General features: G+C 48.0%; 1 protein-coding gene across 2 annotated transcripts in view; it reads left to right on the top strand.

Annotated features, from left to right (window-relative positions):
* The first annotated feature begins 8,656 nt into the window (after positions 1 to 8,656).
* The window catches only part of ACOX3 (acyl-CoA oxidase 3, pristanoyl), a 28,852-nt gene continuing 18,190 nt past the window's right edge, over positions 8,657 to 19,318 (top strand). The window contains exons 1-7 of one of the 2 annotated variants that reach the window (XM_080936192.1): positions 8,657 to 8,767; positions 13,846 to 14,000; positions 14,338 to 14,571; positions 14,903 to 14,977; positions 15,420 to 15,509; positions 16,060 to 16,203; positions 18,465 to 18,553. In XM_080936192.1, the coding sequence (XP_080792318.1) occupies positions 13,857 to 14,000; positions 14,338 to 14,571; positions 14,903 to 14,977; positions 15,420 to 15,509; positions 16,060 to 16,203; positions 18,465 to 18,553 (776 nt within the window). In that variant the 5' untranslated portion in view covers positions 8,657 to 8,767; positions 13,846 to 13,856. Of the gene's footprint in view, positions 8,826 to 13,845; positions 14,001 to 14,337; positions 14,572 to 14,902; positions 14,978 to 15,419; positions 15,510 to 16,059; positions 16,204 to 18,464; positions 18,554 to 19,318 lie in introns of both variants that reach the window. The other variant, XM_080936193.1, reaches the window with a different exon arrangement.

Here is a 19,318-nt window from a genome sequence, read left to right as displayed (position 1 = left end):
TCAAGGTTAGCTAAGGTCAGCGAAGGGATACAAAAACCATCAAAACCAGAAAGCTCCTGAAGAGCTTTCATTTGCCTCTATCCAGTCAGAGCAAAGGAGCTCAGCATACCTGCTGAATGGTAATACTAACCGATTCAAGGTGTTTAGTGGTGCTACAGCAGGCAAAGATAAATGTTAGAGGTAGATGTTTGTGGGGATTGAGGGTACAGGGCTGAACATTCCCAGCATCCATTTGGTTTACCTCCCACCTTTACCTGTGAGTGGTTATGTCACAGACTAAATAAAAGGCAGACCCTGCCTGACCTTTGCCCCTTCTTCTCCCCCCCCATTTGTCTCCACCACCCCCTTTAGTCCCCTTCACCCCACAATAAACCTCTCCCATGTGGAACTGCATTGGCTTGGTGCGGTCTTTCCAGACACGAGCTGCGATTCTTCACAACATTGGTGCTGAAACCCGGAATTGAACCAGGGATCAGTAACTAATGCAAACCAAATTATGACTATGCTAAAGGCCTCCCACGTCCCCATGGCTATTGGGATTGCCCACTGCAGATCCCACCAGATAGATGACTCTATTGTCTCCAAGGGAAACAACTGAGCCTACGAGGTAGCTACAGCTGCAGCCCTTAGGGGCTTAGGCTTGTCTCACCCTCCCCAGGACATTCGTACACTGCAACCCACACCTCCACTGTCACCCCCTGACACTCATCAAACTCTGCCCTATCTTCACCAACTCTTCCATCCTAACAGCCGGGCGTTGTCTTATTGTTAAGATCCACCTACAGCCTGCTCCTGAGGACTTACCTTTCTTAAATCTATCACTGTCTCTTGCAAAACCTGTCAGATGTCAGACTCTAATTCCAGGTATCATAGCACCCCTTTTCCTACCCATCAGGCTAGAGGTTCCCTCCCTGGAACTGACTGGCAACCTGACTTTACCCACATGCCCACTGTCAAACATGCCAAGTACCTCCTGGTCTTGGTGGACACCTTCTCGGGGTGGGTAGAGGCATTTCCCACAACTAACAAATGGGCTCAGACAGTCTCTAACCTCCTCCTCTGAGAGATCGTCCCCAAGTTGGTGTCCCAGCCTCCCTCCAGTCAGACAATGGTCCTGTTCCCAAATGTCTCAAATGCTGAGGCCCTAGACATTCTCTGGCATTTTCATATTCCCTGCCAACCCCAGTCTTCAGGTAAGAGAGAAAGAACCAACCATTCTATAAAAACCACTCTGGTCCAGCTCTCCCGGGAACTCGATTGGGTGAAATACCCACCTCTGGCTCTTTTCAGGATACGAGCTCTCCCAAGTGACCCCTCCTCATCTCACCCTTTGAACTCATTTATGGACGTCCGGTCCTAACTCCTGGTCTTTCATCTAAATGCTCTCCCCTCCAGACCATCTCCTCACCCCATTACTTTGCCACCTTCTCTATCCTATGGAACTTTGCTGACCATCATCTACCCTGGCCACACACTGTCCTCTGTCCACTGCCTGTCAACACTGGAGACGAAGTTCTTCTATCCCCTCCAGACCACTGGCCTTCCTCCCTCTCTCCTAAATGGCAGGGCCCTTTTATGTTAATTCTCGTAACCCCTACAGCTGCTAAACTCAAGACTGTCTCTCACTGGGTCCATCTGTCTCACCTCCCACCTTCACCTGCGAGCAGTTACGTCACAACCTAAATAAAAGGCAGACCCTTCCTGACCTTCACCCCTTCTTCCTCTTCTCTCTCTCCTCCCCCTTTGTCTCCATTGCCCCTCTTGTCCCCTTCCTCCACAATAAACCTCTTGTGTGGAACTGCATCAGCCTGGTGTTGTCTGTTCAGACATGAGCTGCCATTCTATCACAACAAAAGGTGTGGTGAAAGCTCAGTGACGCGTGTGACTTATTAAAGAGAGTTGATTTGTACCTTTTCCCAAAAGTGGGCTCCAGAAGACCTGACTGTTCAAATAAAAGTCTCAGAACCCCACACAATAGTTCCTGGGCCACTGATGTTTTCACAGTGGGGAAAACAAGCAAACACACATATCTGCTGTTACTGTCAGAAGTAAAGGGCAATGTTTTCCACAGGGAATGAATGTTTACAGGAAAGACTTCGTTGGCTTGGGGCTGCTGGCATAAAGCTGGACGTCACTCCTCATTTTACTTGCTATTAGGATATAAAGTGCTTATTTGTTATTTGGGGGATGGGTTTGTTTGTCTATTTGTCGTTAAGGCAGGATCTTTCTGTTCCAAAGGTTCCTGGGCCCTGGTAGCCATAACAGGCTATGTTACCAAGACCTTCTACATCTACCAAAAAAAAATAAAAAATAAAAAAATAAAAAATTAGGAGACCAAGATTGGTGGATGCTCAAGTCAGGGCTTGGGAAAATGGGGTAGAGACTATATAATTTATTCCTTACCGCACAGCAAAGCGTGGTGCTGGCACTGAGACCCATGGGCAGAGTAAACAGAGATCTAGCGCAGTAGGATAGTTTCCCACAAGAAACCTGCATGATCTTTTGCTAGGACACCAGCCCACATCAGAGACTGGAGGTGCCACAGCGAGTCACTAGTTTCTCTGTCTCTGCATCCCCTACACACACACACACACACACACACACACACACACACACACACACACTTTTCCATGGATACTGACTTGTTGGATGTATTTTTTCCTCCCCCAGGCAATGGCTTCTGGCTTTCCAAACTTTGTTCCAAGCCTAAGCTTACAGGATTGTCGGGTCTCTTTCATACCCTTGTAACAGCATCAGCAAAATATAAAGTAAAAGGTGGTGTGGTAGGCTGGAGAGATTGCTTTTCCAGAGGTCCTGAGTTCAATTCCCAGCAACCACATGGTGGCCCACAACCATCTGTAATGGGATCTGATGCCGTCTTCTGGTGTGTCTCAAGATAGCAACAGTGTACTCATATACATAAAAATAAATCTTAATAAAAAAAGATGGTGTGGTGAAACACCTAAAATCCCCAGTTCATGCTCCCCCCTTTTTGAGACAGGATCTACCTATGTAGCTCCAACTGGCTTGAAACTCACTCCATAGACCAGGCTGGCTTCAAACTCAGAGATCAGCCTGCTCCTGTCTCCTGAATGCTGGACTTAAAGGCACAGATGGGCACCATTTTTTTTCTATTGTCTGATAAACAAATTAGAGGGCACAATGTCTCTTTTGAATATCTTCACTCCTAGGGGAGGTGGATGGTGAAATGTCTTAGCTGTTAAGGATACATGCTGCTTTCCTGGGTGCTCATGGTGTACACTTTTAATGCTAGCCCTGGGGAAACAGAGGCAGGCAGATCTCCAAGTTTACGAGCCTGGTTAATAGAGTGAGTTGCAGAACAACTAGGGCTACACAGAGAAAGCATGTTCCGAAAAAGAAAACAAACAAAACACCCTACAGAATAAAAGGGCATTTGGTGCTCAGTCATAAAAACTGGGTCTCAGAGCCCAACGTCAATACCTAGCAGCTTCAAAACACTGGCTCCGAGGGATTGGATGGCCCCTCCTGTCTTCAATGAACACTTGCACTAATGTACACGTGCATGTTCATAGACACACACACACACACACACACACACACAGAAAAAGAAAGCGCACATATTTGGACTCCTGCCAGGTTAATTGGGTTTCTACATATGTAGAAGGCAGTGATCCTTTACCCTCTTCCTTCTGAGTGCTGGGATTATCCTTGTGATACCCCACCATCTTTTAGTTCCCATTTTATTGAAACATGTTACGAGGGTATGAAAGAGACCTAAGAAACCTGTAGGCTTAGGTTTGGAGCAAAGCTGGGGGAGTCCAGAAGCCACTGTCTGAAAGAGGAAGAGTCGTTTTTCTTGTGGGCTGGTGTCCTGGCGGATGATACAGGTTTCTTATGGGAAAATATCCCACTGAACTAGGTGTCTGTTTACTCGGCTCTCCCCCGCAGCACCACACACAGTCCTACTCTCTTTTCAACCCCAACTCCTTGGCCTTCTTCTGCTACCCACTGAATCCTGCCACATGGTCTTTGGTTCTCCAAACCAAAGGGCCACTCCAGCCTTAAGGCCTTCCTCCTGGGTTACACATTTTTAGCTCTTCTCTCCCATTTGGAGTTAAACTGTTCCTCCCCAGGCAGGGCTCCCTGCACCAACTAGATAATCTCCCAGGCACTTCTCCCACTGTGGTGTATGTCTTTTTATACCCAATTTTGTTTGTTTTCAGTCCCCTTCTTCACGAAGGGACACCATGAACTTGCATCATGATGGCACTAGGATCCTTTGTGGCACATAGGAGCTCACCAAGGTTAGGAAACAGAACTGAAGAGCACAAAGATGCCCTGCAATAACTCCTGGGAGAAGCAGGTCCTAGCCTTCAGGGGAAAACAACCCCCAGTAAGATCCAGGATAGGCAGAGGTCTGAGTTACTTCCTGACTAGAACCCATGGTGGTAGTGGTGGTGAGGATTTTTTTCCTGTCCACCCTCTGATACCACCACTGGGCAAGCCAGCAACACATTCTTCCCTGGATCTCATTATTTCTGGGCATTATTACTTACCAGAAAATGTCCAGAAATAAGAGACCCACTTAACTGCTGAACCATCTCTCCAGCTCCTTTCCCTTTTTAAATAAATGCACTGAATTTATGACCATGAGTTTCTGGACCTCTGAACTGACATTGGTGGTTTGGTGCTAAGCATTTGTTTTCTTTTCCTTCTTTTTAATCTCTCCAACACTCTGGGCTTTCTCATGGTTTCCATGGCTTCCCACTTCCCCACCTGTTTTCCTGGGACAGAGACTATAGAGAGAAGATTGCCCTCAATTGCAGCAATCCAGGTAAGGAGCCTGAACAAACTCATCAGTATGTCTTCACCAATGAGCTGATGCCAAGCCCTGCAGCAAGCCCTTGTAACAGATGATTTATGTGAAGTTCCCTGGGGTTCCCCAGCTTATCAGATAAGCTGTAATCAGCCAGGGCATGCATGGCCAGGTTACAATGCTTTCCTATTCCCACAGAAGCTCTTTTGACTACTGAGGGCTTTTCTTTTCAGCTTAAATGATTAGGTTTACACTTGGGTTTCCCCCTCCACTGGTTCACACCAGGAACATTCACCATGGCTAAAAGGTTTCAACCTTTTGTATCTTACAACCCAGCACTTTCTTTTGGCTGTCCACTGAGGAGGTTGGTGTAGATGGTTCTGACAGAGCTGTCACCAGCCATGGTTGCTGCTAAAATCCTCACCCCATGTTCTGAGTGATGTGGTGACTGTTCCCCATCACTTTTCCTGGAATCTTGAACTAATTATGGAGGTGTGGTGGTGACAGAGAAGGTATGTTGAGAAACAAGTGACTAGAGTGTGGGAATAAACTGTGACAATGTACAGTCAAGGGTGTTGTCACATACCCGTATACTAAGTCGAAGGATCAGGAGTTCAAAGCTATCCTGAGCTACATGGCAAGTTTGATCCCAGCCCAGGCTACATGAGACCATCTCAAACACCGCCACCAACAAACAGAAATGTGAAAATACTTGCAGCTGTCAGTGACAGCCAACAGGACAAATGACTAAAAAGCCAGCAGGGGATGGCTGGGCATTGGGATGATGTGGAGACAAAGGTAAGCACAGAGCTGGAGTGGGGTCTGCTGGCAGGGCTCCTGCAGACACTGCCAGGTCGCTGTTTGAGGAGCCCTGCTCTCATCCCAGCTCCTGGGGAGCTGTGTGCCGCTGCACTGCCGCACTTGGAGTTTCTTTTTGGTGGTCATAACAGGAAGTAGCTAGGCAAGGGCAAATGCCTTTCTTTCCTGTAACATGAAAGAAACCCTTCCGGATTTTAGCAGCCTGCCCCTGAGGACAGCAAGGTTCAGTTCCTCTCCTCAACACCATCCTGAAGCCATATTGTCCCCTGGGTTTAATGAAGAGATGTTCAATGGATAATCTGTCACACGCAGGCTCCTGGCTGCCCTAGGACCCAGGAAGTGGGCGCGAGGACATAGGCAAATGCCACCAAGAGATCTTGAGCCAGAGCTGAGAAAGATCGATTGATTTGATAAGATCTTGTTACGTCAGCCGGCCTGCCTTGAAACCTGGGATCCAAGAAAAGTTGTCATCATACTGGATTGGGGCAAGTCTTTAACCCAGTTACCATAGAACTCAAAAAAGAGTGGAGCGATGGGATCCAAACTCGCTGAGCCTGCCCTGAGAGGAAGGTATGGACAGAGGCAAAGAATTGGAGAGAGAGAGAGAGAGAGAGAGAGAGAGAGAGAGAGAGAGAGAGGGAGAGAGAGAGAGAGAGAGAGAATGCATGCATACTGGGTATCCTCCATGGAACTGGCAGTCAACAGTTCTCTTCCACTGCCACAGACAGCCATTGTCTTAGGGTCCCCTGTCACCAGTAACTCTGACCCTTCCTCCTGCTCCTAAAACTGCTTGAAAAGGTCTCCTCTCACCCTTATCCGGGAGGGAGGCTGGATAAGAATCAAATGGGGTTAATTTATGTCAATAAACTCCTAACAAAACAGAGTCCAGAGACCTGGAGATGATTCTAGATAATGTTTGCCTCTTAACAAATTCACAGCTCTGCACAAAAATCCTTCCCTCAGGCTGCTGCTGGTCCAGTGACTGCCACCAGCTTCAGAGGGACGCCACCCTTTTTATCCGTCCTCAGGGGCGAGAACCCACTTTCCCAAAGAATCCATATAACAACCCTGTTACTCCTGATCTGGTCATATGCCTATGACCCATCACGGCTCAGATATCCCATCATTCCCAAGGAAAACCTTAACTTTGTGTAGTCAGTCTCCCCACTGTTCATCTGAACTGATCATTCCCAAGAAAGCAATGTTTTCCTCATGTTAACCCATGAATCTGAATTCTTAGCTGTGTTTGGACAAAATTTATGAACTCCACATTAATTCTGTAATGAGAGAGTACCCTGTTATTCTCTAACTTTGGAAAAACAACGGCGTGTGTTCTCAAAGGCCATTCTGGATGGCCCTCTGAACTCAAGGGCTCTTTGCAGTGACCGAGTTCAAGTTGTAAATGCCACTGGAGACTGAATGTCCCTTCAGACTGCTTAGCGAGGTGGAAGACATTCTTATGAACTTGTTCAGACTACTATGAAGCTGACTGGGTAGGAGTAATTCTCTGATTCTGGAAACTTCTAGGCTAGACTAGAGCAGGACATCCAGGGGTGGTAGCTGCTGTCTTCTGCCCAATGCTGCCAGGTTCCCCTGCTTGGTGATGGGGATTTGATAAGATCTTGTTACGTCAGCCTGCCTGCGGTGATGACTGCACACCAGGTGGGAGGGGAGGATGTATTTTTTGTTGGTTTATCTGAGAATATTTGCTGTGTGTTTATGGTGGGAACAATTACATTCTTTTTTTTTTTTAAAGAAAGGATTTATTTATTTATTTATTTATTTTTATGTGAGTACACTAGCTGTTTTCAGACACACCAGAAGAGAGCATCGGATCCCATTACAGATGGTTGTGAGCCACCACATAGTTGCTGGGATTTGAACTCGGGACCTTTGGAAGAGCAGTCGGTGCTCTTAACCACTGAGCCATCTCTCCAGCCCAACAATTAAATTCTTTAGGCTGCCCTCCCTTCAGTCATTTCCTTTTGCTATTATTATTACTATTATTATTATTATTATTGTGTAATGTGTGAAGGCACAAATGTACCAGGGAATGCACCTGGAGGCTGAAGGACCTCTTTCTGGGACCAGTCCTCTCTAATATGAGTGCATAAGGCATTTGCAGGATGCCCTACTTTCCGATAGGAAAGCCCCACCGACACCAGAGACTGAAAGTGTGTTCTGAGTCAGAGCCATAAATGCGAATAATTGCTGTGGACAAAGTAGTTACGCAATCAGGCAAGCAGCTTCCAGCCTCAGCTAACAGTCGACATTGTGTTCCAATGACTTAAACCTGTCTCTGAAACAGAATTCAGCATTTCTCTTCCCCTAACTCCATTATCCACCATTTTCAAAGGAAAAGCAGCTTCCTCTAGCAAATAACCAAGTCCCATTTGGTTCTTTCCTGGGTTGGCTTCGATCCCAACCCCACCCGGCGCCCAGCCGACCCTGAGACAAGATTCTGGTGTAGAGCTGACAGAAAGAAGCGGTAGAGAGGACCTGTGAGACAGAAAAAAGAAAGCGAGTATAGTAAGGCTGGAGTTGTGAGCTGGTTACTGCTGTGGCAACCAGGTCCCGCGGCTGGACCACAATGATGAAAATCCGCCAGCAGCTGCTTGCTTAGGAACGCCCAGCCAGGGGTGCGCTGAGCAGTTCTGCAGTGACTTCGGGAATCTGCCAATCAGATTTAGGAGTTCCTGGCAAGGAGGTCACTTGGGAAAACAGGAGGAATTCTGAGTAAAGTGCACCTTAAAGGAGCCGCGGCCCAACTCTCCCGGAAGTGCTCCCAGAGCCATGAGAGGCCTGGATCAAAACATCACAGCTCTGACCGAAGGCAGTTTCTGAATAAGCCCTAGACCTCTAACCACGCAGAAGGCAACTGGCCTGAAATCCTTTAACTCCAAACCCGGAACCGCTTTTGAGCTGAGCTCTCCGAAGCATCCGCATTTCCCTGGCGACGAGGCGGCTCGGAATGATGACGCAAGGCTTCAGTCAGCCGCAACCCGAATCAGGGGAGGGATGACGTCACGTTCCGGAATGGGGGGGGTCGGGGTGGCGCCACCAGCCTGCTCCGCCCTCAGAGGTCAGAATATTCCTGATCAACAGTGTCCGGTTATACTAGGACCAAGGACCCCAAGCTGAATCCGGGCGGTGAGGACGGGCCGGGGAAATTCCAGACAGGACAGGGTTTGTGGGAGCTCAGGCTGGGGTGAGTGCTAGAGTTTGCACTCTGACCGACGTCATACTCGCTAGTGGGAAAAACAAAAACAAAAAACGAGCTGACCGCAGCTTTTTAGAATCTGCCCAGTGGCGGGGAGGTATCCCAGGACAGACAGAACAAAGTTAGCTGTAGGCTGAATTTGTTTGTAGCCTCGGAGGACTGCTCCCCACTGTGCCCGGGCAGGACACTTTTGTACTTCTCAAATGCGTGGAACTCTGGACCTAGCACTTCTTAGGAAGTCCTCTACCGCTGCTCTACACCTGAGACCTTAGTTCTCTGGGTCTCAGTTGCCCGGGCTGGCCTTGAACGCTATCCTGGCTCAGTCTGTCAGGACCGGTAAGCCAGTCGATTATGCCCAGCAGAACACTGACTTTTAAAAATGGGAACAAGAAGAGGAACAGAGACAAGAAACAGGGCTGGTGAAGGTCCGGTCTTCTGCTACTCTGTTGTAAGACTGAAGCAGAGAGGAAATCATGTGGTATCAATCTCCCAGGCGACCTGAAAGTTTCAGTCTGATAATGCAAAGTGCCATGTTAATGACTCTGTGTTGGTTGGTCTGGTCTGTTGGGGACATCCTTATAGGACTTCAGACCAAAACTAGGGCCTCATAATTTTTTTTAATAGATTAAAAGACTGGAGGAGAGTTGTCTCAGAACAATGATGGCGAAGCTGTCATTTACCCCAGGAAGCATCACAAGCGCCTGATTTGAGTCCCAGGACTGTTTGTGGCAGACACTGCCCCGTGTACCCAATAATCCTTGCTCCTGAGAAACAGGATCCAGTAGTTGCTCAGTCCTTGAGGTTGAATGTCACAGCAGTCCCAGTTGGGGGCTGTGGTCCTGGAGAGCTCCTGTAGTCCACATTGGAATTCTGGAGACGCGGTTCCGATACTGGGGAGGAGTGCTGCAGCAACAGAGTAGATGAGCTTGCCGACAAGAGTGAGGGCAAGCAGGCAAACAAAGCTTCCTTTTATCTAGGAGGCACCACCAGAGGGGGTTTTCCGCTTCAGGTTATCTGAACAAGAAAACCTTTCACGGGGATGACCAGAGGCAATGGAGTTTAGCATTAGCATCCCTCTCAAAAATGATTTTGCAAATCTAAGATCACAGAGATTGGCTTCTTCATTGTCTTTTAAGAGTTCGATTGGTCTGGTTTGTACACGTAGATCTGTGCCTCAGGTGATTTTTGTGTCTGCGAGAACCTTGTTCTGTCTGAAGCTGTGTGTGTGTGGGGAATGGTTTCTTCTCATTGAATTTTTGTGGCATGCAATTAAGAAGCAAGTGGCATGTACAAAGGTTCCTTTTTTTCTCAAGGTCTCATGGCCTTGGACTTGCCGGTCCTCCTGCCTCTTTCTCAGAAGTGTTTTGATTATGGTGTAGAGCCCATGCCTGTTATGGAAGATATGGAGATCTCCCATATATGATATATAGCCATTTATTTTATATATGATATATATCTCTGTAGATATATATATCATATATATGCTTATTTTATGAGTGTGTTCACCTGCACATATGTATATATGATCCTGTGGGTACAGTACCTACAGAGGTCAGGAAAGGGTGGCATCATCTGAAACTGGAGTTGTGAGCTGTGATGTGGGGGCTGGAAATCCAACTTAGGTCCTCTCCTAGAGCCTCTGAGCCATCTCTCCAGCCCCATAGATTTATTTTTTTAAAAAGAAATATGGATGCACTAGTTCCTATTCTTGTTGTTGTGACAAAATACTTGACAGAAATGACTGAAGGAAGTTTTGTTTTAGCTCACACACACTCTCTGTGTGTGTGTGTGTGTGTGTGTGTGTGTGTGTGTGTGTGTGGTGTGTACAGCCAGAGGATATCTTGTCAGAGTTAGCTCTCTCCTACGATGCATGTAGATCAAATTCCATACATCAGCTTTGATGGCTAGCATTTTTCCTACTGGGCCATGTTGCACCCACACTCCCTTAAACTTTTAAAAAATTCTATTTTATTCATTTATCCTTTGGGGCAGAGGCTCACTCATGTCATAGCAAGCATGTAGTGGGGCGGGTCGTAGAACAAATTGGGAGAGTTGATTCTCTCCCTCTACTATGTGGGCTGCTGGAACTGAGCTCAGGTCTCCAGGCAAATACCTTTATGGCTAAGCCATCTTGCCAGCTCCCCACCCCCACCGCCACCCCCTTTTTATAATTTAGTCTGGAACTTCAGCCCATGAAATGATGATGGTCTCATGTTTAGTTTGGGTCTTTCCTCAGTTAAATTGTTTTGGAAATAACCTCACTGCATACAGAGATAAGGTTTTTATTTTTTTTCCCCAAGATTCCAGATGCAGTCAAGTTGTAAGGCTTGACCATCCCAGAAGGTGAAGGCTTCTGTGTTGATGGGCTTGCCTGAGGTGGTTCATGTGCTTCTTACCACTTTAGATGGTCACAGCCCCCATTGCTCACATCTGAGAATCACATTGTTAGTTGTTGATCTTATCTGCCTGCCACCAGTTACTGGCTGGTTTTGCCAGAAGGCTGATTAAGTCAGGTAACTCATTTTGGCCTCGATGGTGCTCCAAGTACTATGAATTTTTCTTCTCACAGGTGCCAACATCTTGGCTATCTATCTAGAGCAGTGGTTTTCAACCTTCCTAATGCTGCGGCCCTTTAATACAGTTCTTCAGGTTGTGGTGAACCCCAACCAGAACATTATCTTCATAACTGTAGTTTCGCTACTCTTAGGAATCATAATGTAAATATTAGTTCTTTTTGGTTATCTTAGGAGACCCTTGTGAAAGGGTTGTTTGATTCCCAAAGGGTGTGAGATCCACAGGTTGAGAACCATTGGTCTGTAGATAGTCTTGAATATCTTTCTTAAACTGGGGAAGGATTATGTGATGGTTTGTATATGCTTGGCCCAGGGAGGGACACTATAAGGAGGTGTGGACTTGTTAGAGTAGGTATGTCACTGTGGATGTGAGCTTAAAACCCTCATCCTGGCTGCCTGCAAACCAGTCTTTCACCAGCAGCCTTCAGATGAAGATGTAGAACTCTCAGCTCCTCCTGCACCATGCCTGCCTGGACAATGCCATGCTCCCACCTTGATGATACTGGACTGAACCGCTGAACCTTTAAGTCAGCCCCAATTAAATGTTGTCATTTATAAGACTTACCTTGGTCATGGTGTCTGTTCACAACAGTAAAACCCTAAGACAGATTGTTAGACGCCATCCCTACTCCCAGTATAGTCAGTTATAGATGTCTGTATTAGAAGCAATGCATTAGAAGCAAGTATTTGTAGCAAGCAGCAGTACTTGGTCCTGTTTCCCAAGGGAAAAAGTCTTGTGAAAGCTAGCTACTGGTCTCTGTCACTGGCCTTGCTTCTTAAAGCCTTCTGGCCTCTCACAAGTCATGTGGTTGTCTCAAACCCAGTGCAAGGCATTTGTGTCTCTGTCCTCCATGGTACTAGCTTCATTGTTTGTTTAAATGTTTGATTTTATGTGTGGTTGCATGTATGCCCATGTGCTACATGTGTGCAGGAGCCCAAGGAGGTCCAAAGTTTTAGACCACCTGGAACTGGAGGCAGTTGTAAGGCACTATGTGGGTGCTGGAAACCAAATCTGTGTCCTCTGCTAGAGCAGTAAGCACTTTTGAATACCAGGCCGTGGCTTCAGCTCTGGCTTCATTCTTCTAACCCTTACATTTCCTTTGACCTGGTGCCCTTTGCCACGGTAGCCTATGTAGGTAACTGGTAGTTTTCTGCACGACCTTTTCTGCTTACTGCCTGTGTGGGCTAACTCTCACTTATGTATTCCTTTAGTCCCTTTGGCATGTGATGGGCACTGGTGTCCCCTCTGCCTCCTGATCAGAGTCTGGTCTTTCTCTTTTCTGGGACGTTTTCCAGTCCTGTCAGTCCTTAGGTTTTGTTCCTGGAGTTTCTGTCTGTGTCCTTCTGTTGCTTTGGACCCTTGCTTTCGGCTTTGACTATTTTCCTTCCTCTGGCCTTGGATTTAGTGGCTCATGTTTCTGTGGGGACAACCTGTTCGGCTTAGAGATGGGAGGACCTTGTAGGACTTGGTTGTCAGAGGGTGGGTGCTCAGCCCCACTGTGTACCTGCTGTCCCTGTCGTCCCTGTCATATAGGAAAATGTGGCTCAGCGGTTAAGAGCACTGGCTGCTCTTCCAGAGAACTCAAGATTTAGTTCCCCCCACCCACTCACAATGGCAGCTCACAGCTCCCTGCAACTCCACTTCCAAAGGATCTGGCACCCTCATAGACATACATGCAGGCAAAACAACTAAAAACCAAACCACCAGTACTGTAACTATGGCAGTCTAGCCCTAGACTGTCTGAATAGTTACCTCAGTGGATTCCAAAGGTCTTAGAGCCCCCTTGCCTGGGTTTGGCTTTCAGACTACTATTGGTTAGATCATAAGCCCTTTGCCCCCATTGCATGATGAATCAGATTTCTGAAGAGGACCAAGGTTATTCGGAGAATTCCAGAACAATCCTTTAGTGAAAAGGGCTTACCTGCTCTGTGAGGGGGGAATGCCTGAGTGTTGATACAGACCAGCACAGTAACCTATAGTCACAGCTTCTGTGTCAGGTGGCCTGTGTCCAGGTGAACAAGGACATTGAGTATTGTGAGTGGCCTGATGCCAGAGGGACAGTTCCCTGCCTCTGAGCCTAGTGACCCATGAGGGACTTGAACTTCCTGCTCATGCAGGATCACAATATCCTCAGGCAGGCATTTGTAACAAGAGAGTGAACCCCCAGGCTGGCCTGTCATAGCTACCAAGTTCAGTATAGCCCGTTTCCCTGGCCCTCTTTCCTACTTTATCAGAAGATGGCTCAGCTCTACCCTTTGTTCTCACTGCCTGTTCAGGAGTGTAGTCCAGGAGAGGGTGGCTGCCTCACATTTTGGACACTGGTGCCTCCAGGCTGATGTTTCGCCATCCCTGCTGCTGTTGCTTTGCAGTCCCTGGGTTTGCTCTTGTTCTGATGCTGTATAGCTGTTCACAGCAGGTTTGGTTCTCTGTGCAGGTGACAGTACCATGGAATCCCCACCAGAAGGAAGAGACAGTGCTTTATGGTCAGACATCCCCAAGGGCCCCCTGAGTGCCTACCGAGCAAGAGCCTCCTTCAACTCTAAGGAGCTGCTACTCTTCTGGGACGGCCAGGACATAATCCACTTCAAGGTGAAGTCTGCATGGAGCCTGGTTGTGTCTCTGCTTCCTGACATAGCCCAGTGGCTTTCTTGGTCCTGATGGTTCTGTAGGATGGGTGTGTCTTGGGACATTGTGGGTCTGTCTCCCCTTACCCCAGAATGGTCCCCAAGATGTCAGGGGGAAGGAATGGGTAAGATTCTGAAATTCCCATGTCTTTCTCTCAGCTGGGATGGATGTTTTCATCTGGAGATTTCTGGGTCAGGCTAGGTTTTAGGCAGTCATGACCCTGAGAGAAACCAAATGCAATGAAGCATGTGAAATCCCACCTTTAGCTTTCAGGTTAGCACCTTGTGCTCTGTGCTTACAGAAAATCATCTTCTCAACTTTGGAGAATGACCCTCTCTTTGCTCGCTCCTTTGGGGATGATCTGCCTCTAGAGAAGCAACGAGAACTGAACTTCCTTCGCTGCAAGCGGGTCTTTGAGTATGGCTTCTTCAACGTAAAGGACCTGCTTAAGAACCCCCTGAAGATTGTAGTATTGATTAACTGCCTGGGCATGTATGATTGGTCCCTGGCCACTAAATGTGTCCTCCACATGATGGTGAGTGTGTGGCAGAGGGCAGGGAACCTATGTTCATACAGGGTCACATGCATCAGACACAAACCACAGGCTCTTAAAATATATAGTGTTTAAGATTTGGTGATAAGATTAGATTTTTCACTTTTGGTGTAAATTTGTACCCATGCATTCTTGGATAAAACATGTACATGAAGAATGTACAGTCCAGAAGGAAGATATGTGCATGGGGTAGGTGGGGTAGGTGTGGGGTAGATGTGATGTAGGTATGGGATAGGTGTGGGGTATGCTTGTCCTGAGGCAGGAGCAGCCACACCCGTCTCCATCCCCATCCCCAACCTGTGTTACACTTCAGGTTTTTGGAGCCGCCATTTTCAGTTCTGGTTCTGAGCAGCAGTTCAAGTACCTTGAGAAGGTGTATAACTTGGAGGTAAGTTGGCCATGTGAGCCATGAGCCCCAGTGTCCTAATCATACTTAGCTGTGGACAGGGCAGGCCACAGGAGAGACCAGGGGGGCCAGGCCCTGCTCACCTGAATGCTCTCCAGCTGGTGTTTTTCTTTGCCCACCCTGCCTGCCTGTGGACTTAGCTTTTCCGTTTGACTGAATACCCCTGTGGCCTCTTCTGACTGTCAAGAATTTTGCAGCCTATGCTCAACATTATGGCTGCCAGCAGGTGGGCATGGTATCCAGTGCAATGGGATGTCTCAGTCCTATGCCATATGACTATGTGCCATATGGTGTGGTTATATAGGGAGAGGTGTGGCTGGGCTCCCGGCTTTAGACCTCTAGGGCTCATGGAGACAAGGTCACTGTAGGACTACACACAGAAACACACCTCTTACGTGGCGTCACTGTGTGCTCTGACATTTAGATTTTTGGCTGTTTTGCTCTCACCGAACTGAGTCATGGGAGTAATACCAAGGCCATGCGAACGACAGCTCACTATGATCCTGTTACCCAGGTAGGTTCTGGATTCTCCTGGGCCCTGGGTGGAACACAGGAAATATAAACGAACAATAGTTAATCAAGAATGTTGTCCCCTTACACACTCTCATTAGAAAGGCCACTGAAAGCATGCCTTGTACTGTGGCATGAAGGTTTTACCTTCCACACTGAGCAAACGGGTATGGGAACCCCTTGAAGGTCAGATATTCTGTGGGTCTCCCTGCTGTTGTGGATCATGGGCCGATTCAGTCCGTGAGAGCTGAAGGAACAGAGATGGCCGAGCGGGGGTTCAGAAGCCCTGTGAGTACGCTCAGCGAAAGACCACACTAGGACCAGCTATTATGAGGCAGGTCAACTTTTATTAGGGTGATTCAAGGCTTATAAAGTTTAGGGGGACTGAAGGTGGGTATCAATGTCCAGCCTCAGCTTCCTGATAGAAGAGATGTTTGAGAGTGGTGAAAAAAAATGTGAAGTTGGTCGTGGGGTGCAAGCTGGTAGCCTGTGGAGGGAAAGGCATCCTCCAGTCTCAGCCGCTGATTACAAGGCTGCCTCTCTCCTATTCACAGGAATTCATCTTACATTCTCCGGATTTCGAGGCTGCCAAATTTTGGGTGGGCAACCTGGGTAAGACGGCAACTCATGCGGTGGTATTTGCCCAGTTGTACATGCCAGATGGCCAGTGCCACGGACTACATTCCTTCCTGGTGCAGGTAAGACCTGGGTAGGGCTGGCACAGGTGGACAGTTAACCTGTAGAGACACACACAGTGTCTTTGGGCCGGTCTGTACTGTCATGGAAAACGCTCACGCTGACTCTTAGCTTCCCGAAGGCTTCCATTTCAGCCCACAGGGACCCAGTACTGCCAGAGTCTCTGAGAGTGACTCCCAGAGCACCCAGCAGGCATGTCATTATGCCATACATCTTTACTCAGGACACCTCAGTGACACCGCACCATCCCCCCTCCAACTGAGCCCGTTTGTAGAGATGCCCATGTTGCCCTGCAGACTGGGTAGTCTTGTATATATATCAGAGGAATGGACAGGTAAATTTGCATGATGAATATTTCTGAGTTAAGTATGGCCTGAGCTATATTTACTTTTCCACTTTGGAATTCTTTCAAGATGAGCTGGAAGCTGCCACTAGTAATTTATTTTTCAAAGATGTATTTATTTTTATTGTGTGTGTGTGTGTTACTTGAATACACATCTGTGCACCACATACAGACAGTCCCTGTGGAGGCCAGAAGAGGGTGTAAGATGCTCTAGAGCTGGAAGCATAGCCCATTGAGAGCTGGGAACCAGACCCGTGTCCTCTGCAAGAACTACCTAGCCATCTCTCCAGCCACTGCTGTGGGCTTTTGAAAAAAAAAAAAACAAAAACAAAAAAAAACAAACAAAAACAAAAAAAAAAAAAAAACATGCTGAACTGCTTTTCCCCTGCTGGTTGTTCCTCCTGGGTTCGCTTTCTGCCGCTGACAGAATCCCAAACCCGATAGCCTCAAAAGCAGACAGGTCTGTGCTAGCCTAGTTTCTGAAGTCTCAGGCCACAGAGCCCTGACACTGGTGTTACTGTGGGCCTGTGGCAGCCCAGGTACCCAGGCAGGAGAATGTGGCTGAGCAAGCTGTGTCTAGGGACAAAGTGAGAAATAACAGGAATTGACCAGGGCCTCAATAGCCCCTTAAAGGACACACTCTCAATGGCCCGATTTCTTCCCACCCGTGTCCCATCTCCCCATTGGCTGAGGACCAGGATCCAAACCTTGACACTCCCTGGTCATCACCACCATCTCTCCAACTGGCTGGTTTTTATGACATTTATTTAAAAAGGTTTAAGAGAAGTTTGTGTCTAAATTTTACCTAGCTTTACTGCAAGATTACAGAAACTTAAAAGATACTTTATGGCCAAGTGTTAACGTGTGTATGTGTGTGTGTGTTCAGTAAAAAGCAGATACACAAAACAAAAGCTAGTGGATCTTACAAATAACTAAGTTCCAAATGCCTAGGTTCAACCAACCCACCCTTCCTCTCTCCCTGTTATTTTCCCTTGGTTCTGGAGTTTGGACCCAAGGTCTCCCATGTGCTAAGTACATACTGTACCTTGGGCTGTATTCTCAGCCTCCAGATTCCCCATCTCAGTGACTCTGTCCTTCTGACTGGAGGTGTCCTGTGTTTTCTGGGTGGGTTCGAGGCAGCTGTGGTCCTTGCTGTGGTCTGTCACCTAGAACAACAGTATCTCTAGACACTGTCCTTATCCCCTTGATAGGAAGGGAGGCAGTAGGGCCTCTCCTTTAAGGCTGGCATTCCTGCTTTCTGTGGGACGAAGCCTGCTTTTTCACAGTGTTTCATCCTAGATCCGGAGCCTGTAGCAAGCCATGCCTGCCTTCCTGTAGGGAATGTTTAGTGGACACCCATTGGGGAAGACGAGATGCCATAGTTTGCCTCGGCTGTCTTTCCCACAGCACATATGTGCTCAGCCAGTACGTCGTGATGCTGGAAGCCCACTGCAGGTTCTCGGTCTGAGGTGTGAACAGTGTCACACCCTAGCCAGAGCGAAGACAGGAGAGCCACTGGCCATTCAAGCTGCAGTCATGCATCAGGGTGCTCTCTGATAGCTCAGGAACCTCTCTCCTACCTGCCCCAGCTCTGGCTTCCCTCACTGGTAACCATGTCATGCCAACTTCTGCTTCTCCTCCACACCGCCTTTCTACGAAACTTCTCTTTTGTAAGGACTCTTACCATGGACTTATGCCCGCCCAGGAATTCAGACAATCTTGTATTGAGGTCTCTGCCTCATTACAGCTGCAGAGGTCTGTTTTCCACAGAAGGCCCCGTCCCTAGACCTGGACATATCACTTCAGGGGACCCAGTATGACCCAGAGCTATTCAGAGTCATTACAGTCAGTGGTCAGCTTGTCTAGACATGCTTTCTTGTCTGCTGACAGGCTTAACTAGCCATTATTCCTTCTGTGCAGATCCGGGACACAAAGACCCTGCTTCCCATGCCGGGGGTGATGGTCGGTGACATGGGGAAGAAGCTGGGACAGAATGGCCTGGATAATGGGTGAGTGTCATTGGCCTCACCAGGCAAATGCTACTTCTTTGGGGGCTCCAGGATTGTTCCCAAGGCATAGGCTGGAGCAGGCTACCAGTGCCATATTCGCTCTGGAGTGCAGGCTTGGATGTGGGAGGTACCAATATGGCATTTATTTGAGCAACAGCCATGGCCTGCATAGCTGCAGTTCCCACCTTGCCCTTTGACTCCACGGGTCAGCTTCTCAGAGTATTGCTCTCCCAGCTCTCAGGTCAGACTAGGGGTGCCCTCTGCTTCCTGGAGAGACCTCAGGCTGTGGGGCGCCCAACTATGTAGGACTTTCCTTTCTCTGTGAGGTTTCTTAGTGATCAGCCTTAACTGTGCACCGTGGAACCAGCTTGATATTTGCTTAGAGTCCTCAAGGTAGTAACTGGCAAAGCGCTGGGCATAGGATGGTCAGCGGGGTGCTTCTGACTCATCCTAGTGCTGATCAGAAACAGGGTTGACCGGCAGCACTGTGCACTGAGTACTCAGATGGGAGTGAAGACCTTGGGCCGGATGGAGCCCAGAAGGACCTTAGCTAACTCCTTAACCAGGCTGAGGCTCCATTGTCAGCAGGACATCTGGGTGGCCCGAGGTTTAATGTGTTCCAGGTGAAGGAGCTTTATTGGTCAGCTCCTGGGGGGTGGGGGGTCCTGGCTTTCTGAGCATCCGTCTTTGACACCCAGGTTGATGGCAGCCGGCATGGCACCCAGCAGGGTAGGGCTCACTCTCTCATCTCTATTATTTCCTAAT

This window comes from Micromys minutus, assembly GCF_963924665.1.
Source record: "Micromys minutus genome assembly, chromosome: 1".
Lineage (NCBI taxonomy): Eukaryota > Metazoa > Chordata > Mammalia > Rodentia > Muridae > Micromys > Micromys minutus.
This window is presented reverse-complemented; position numbering and strand designations above follow the sequence as displayed.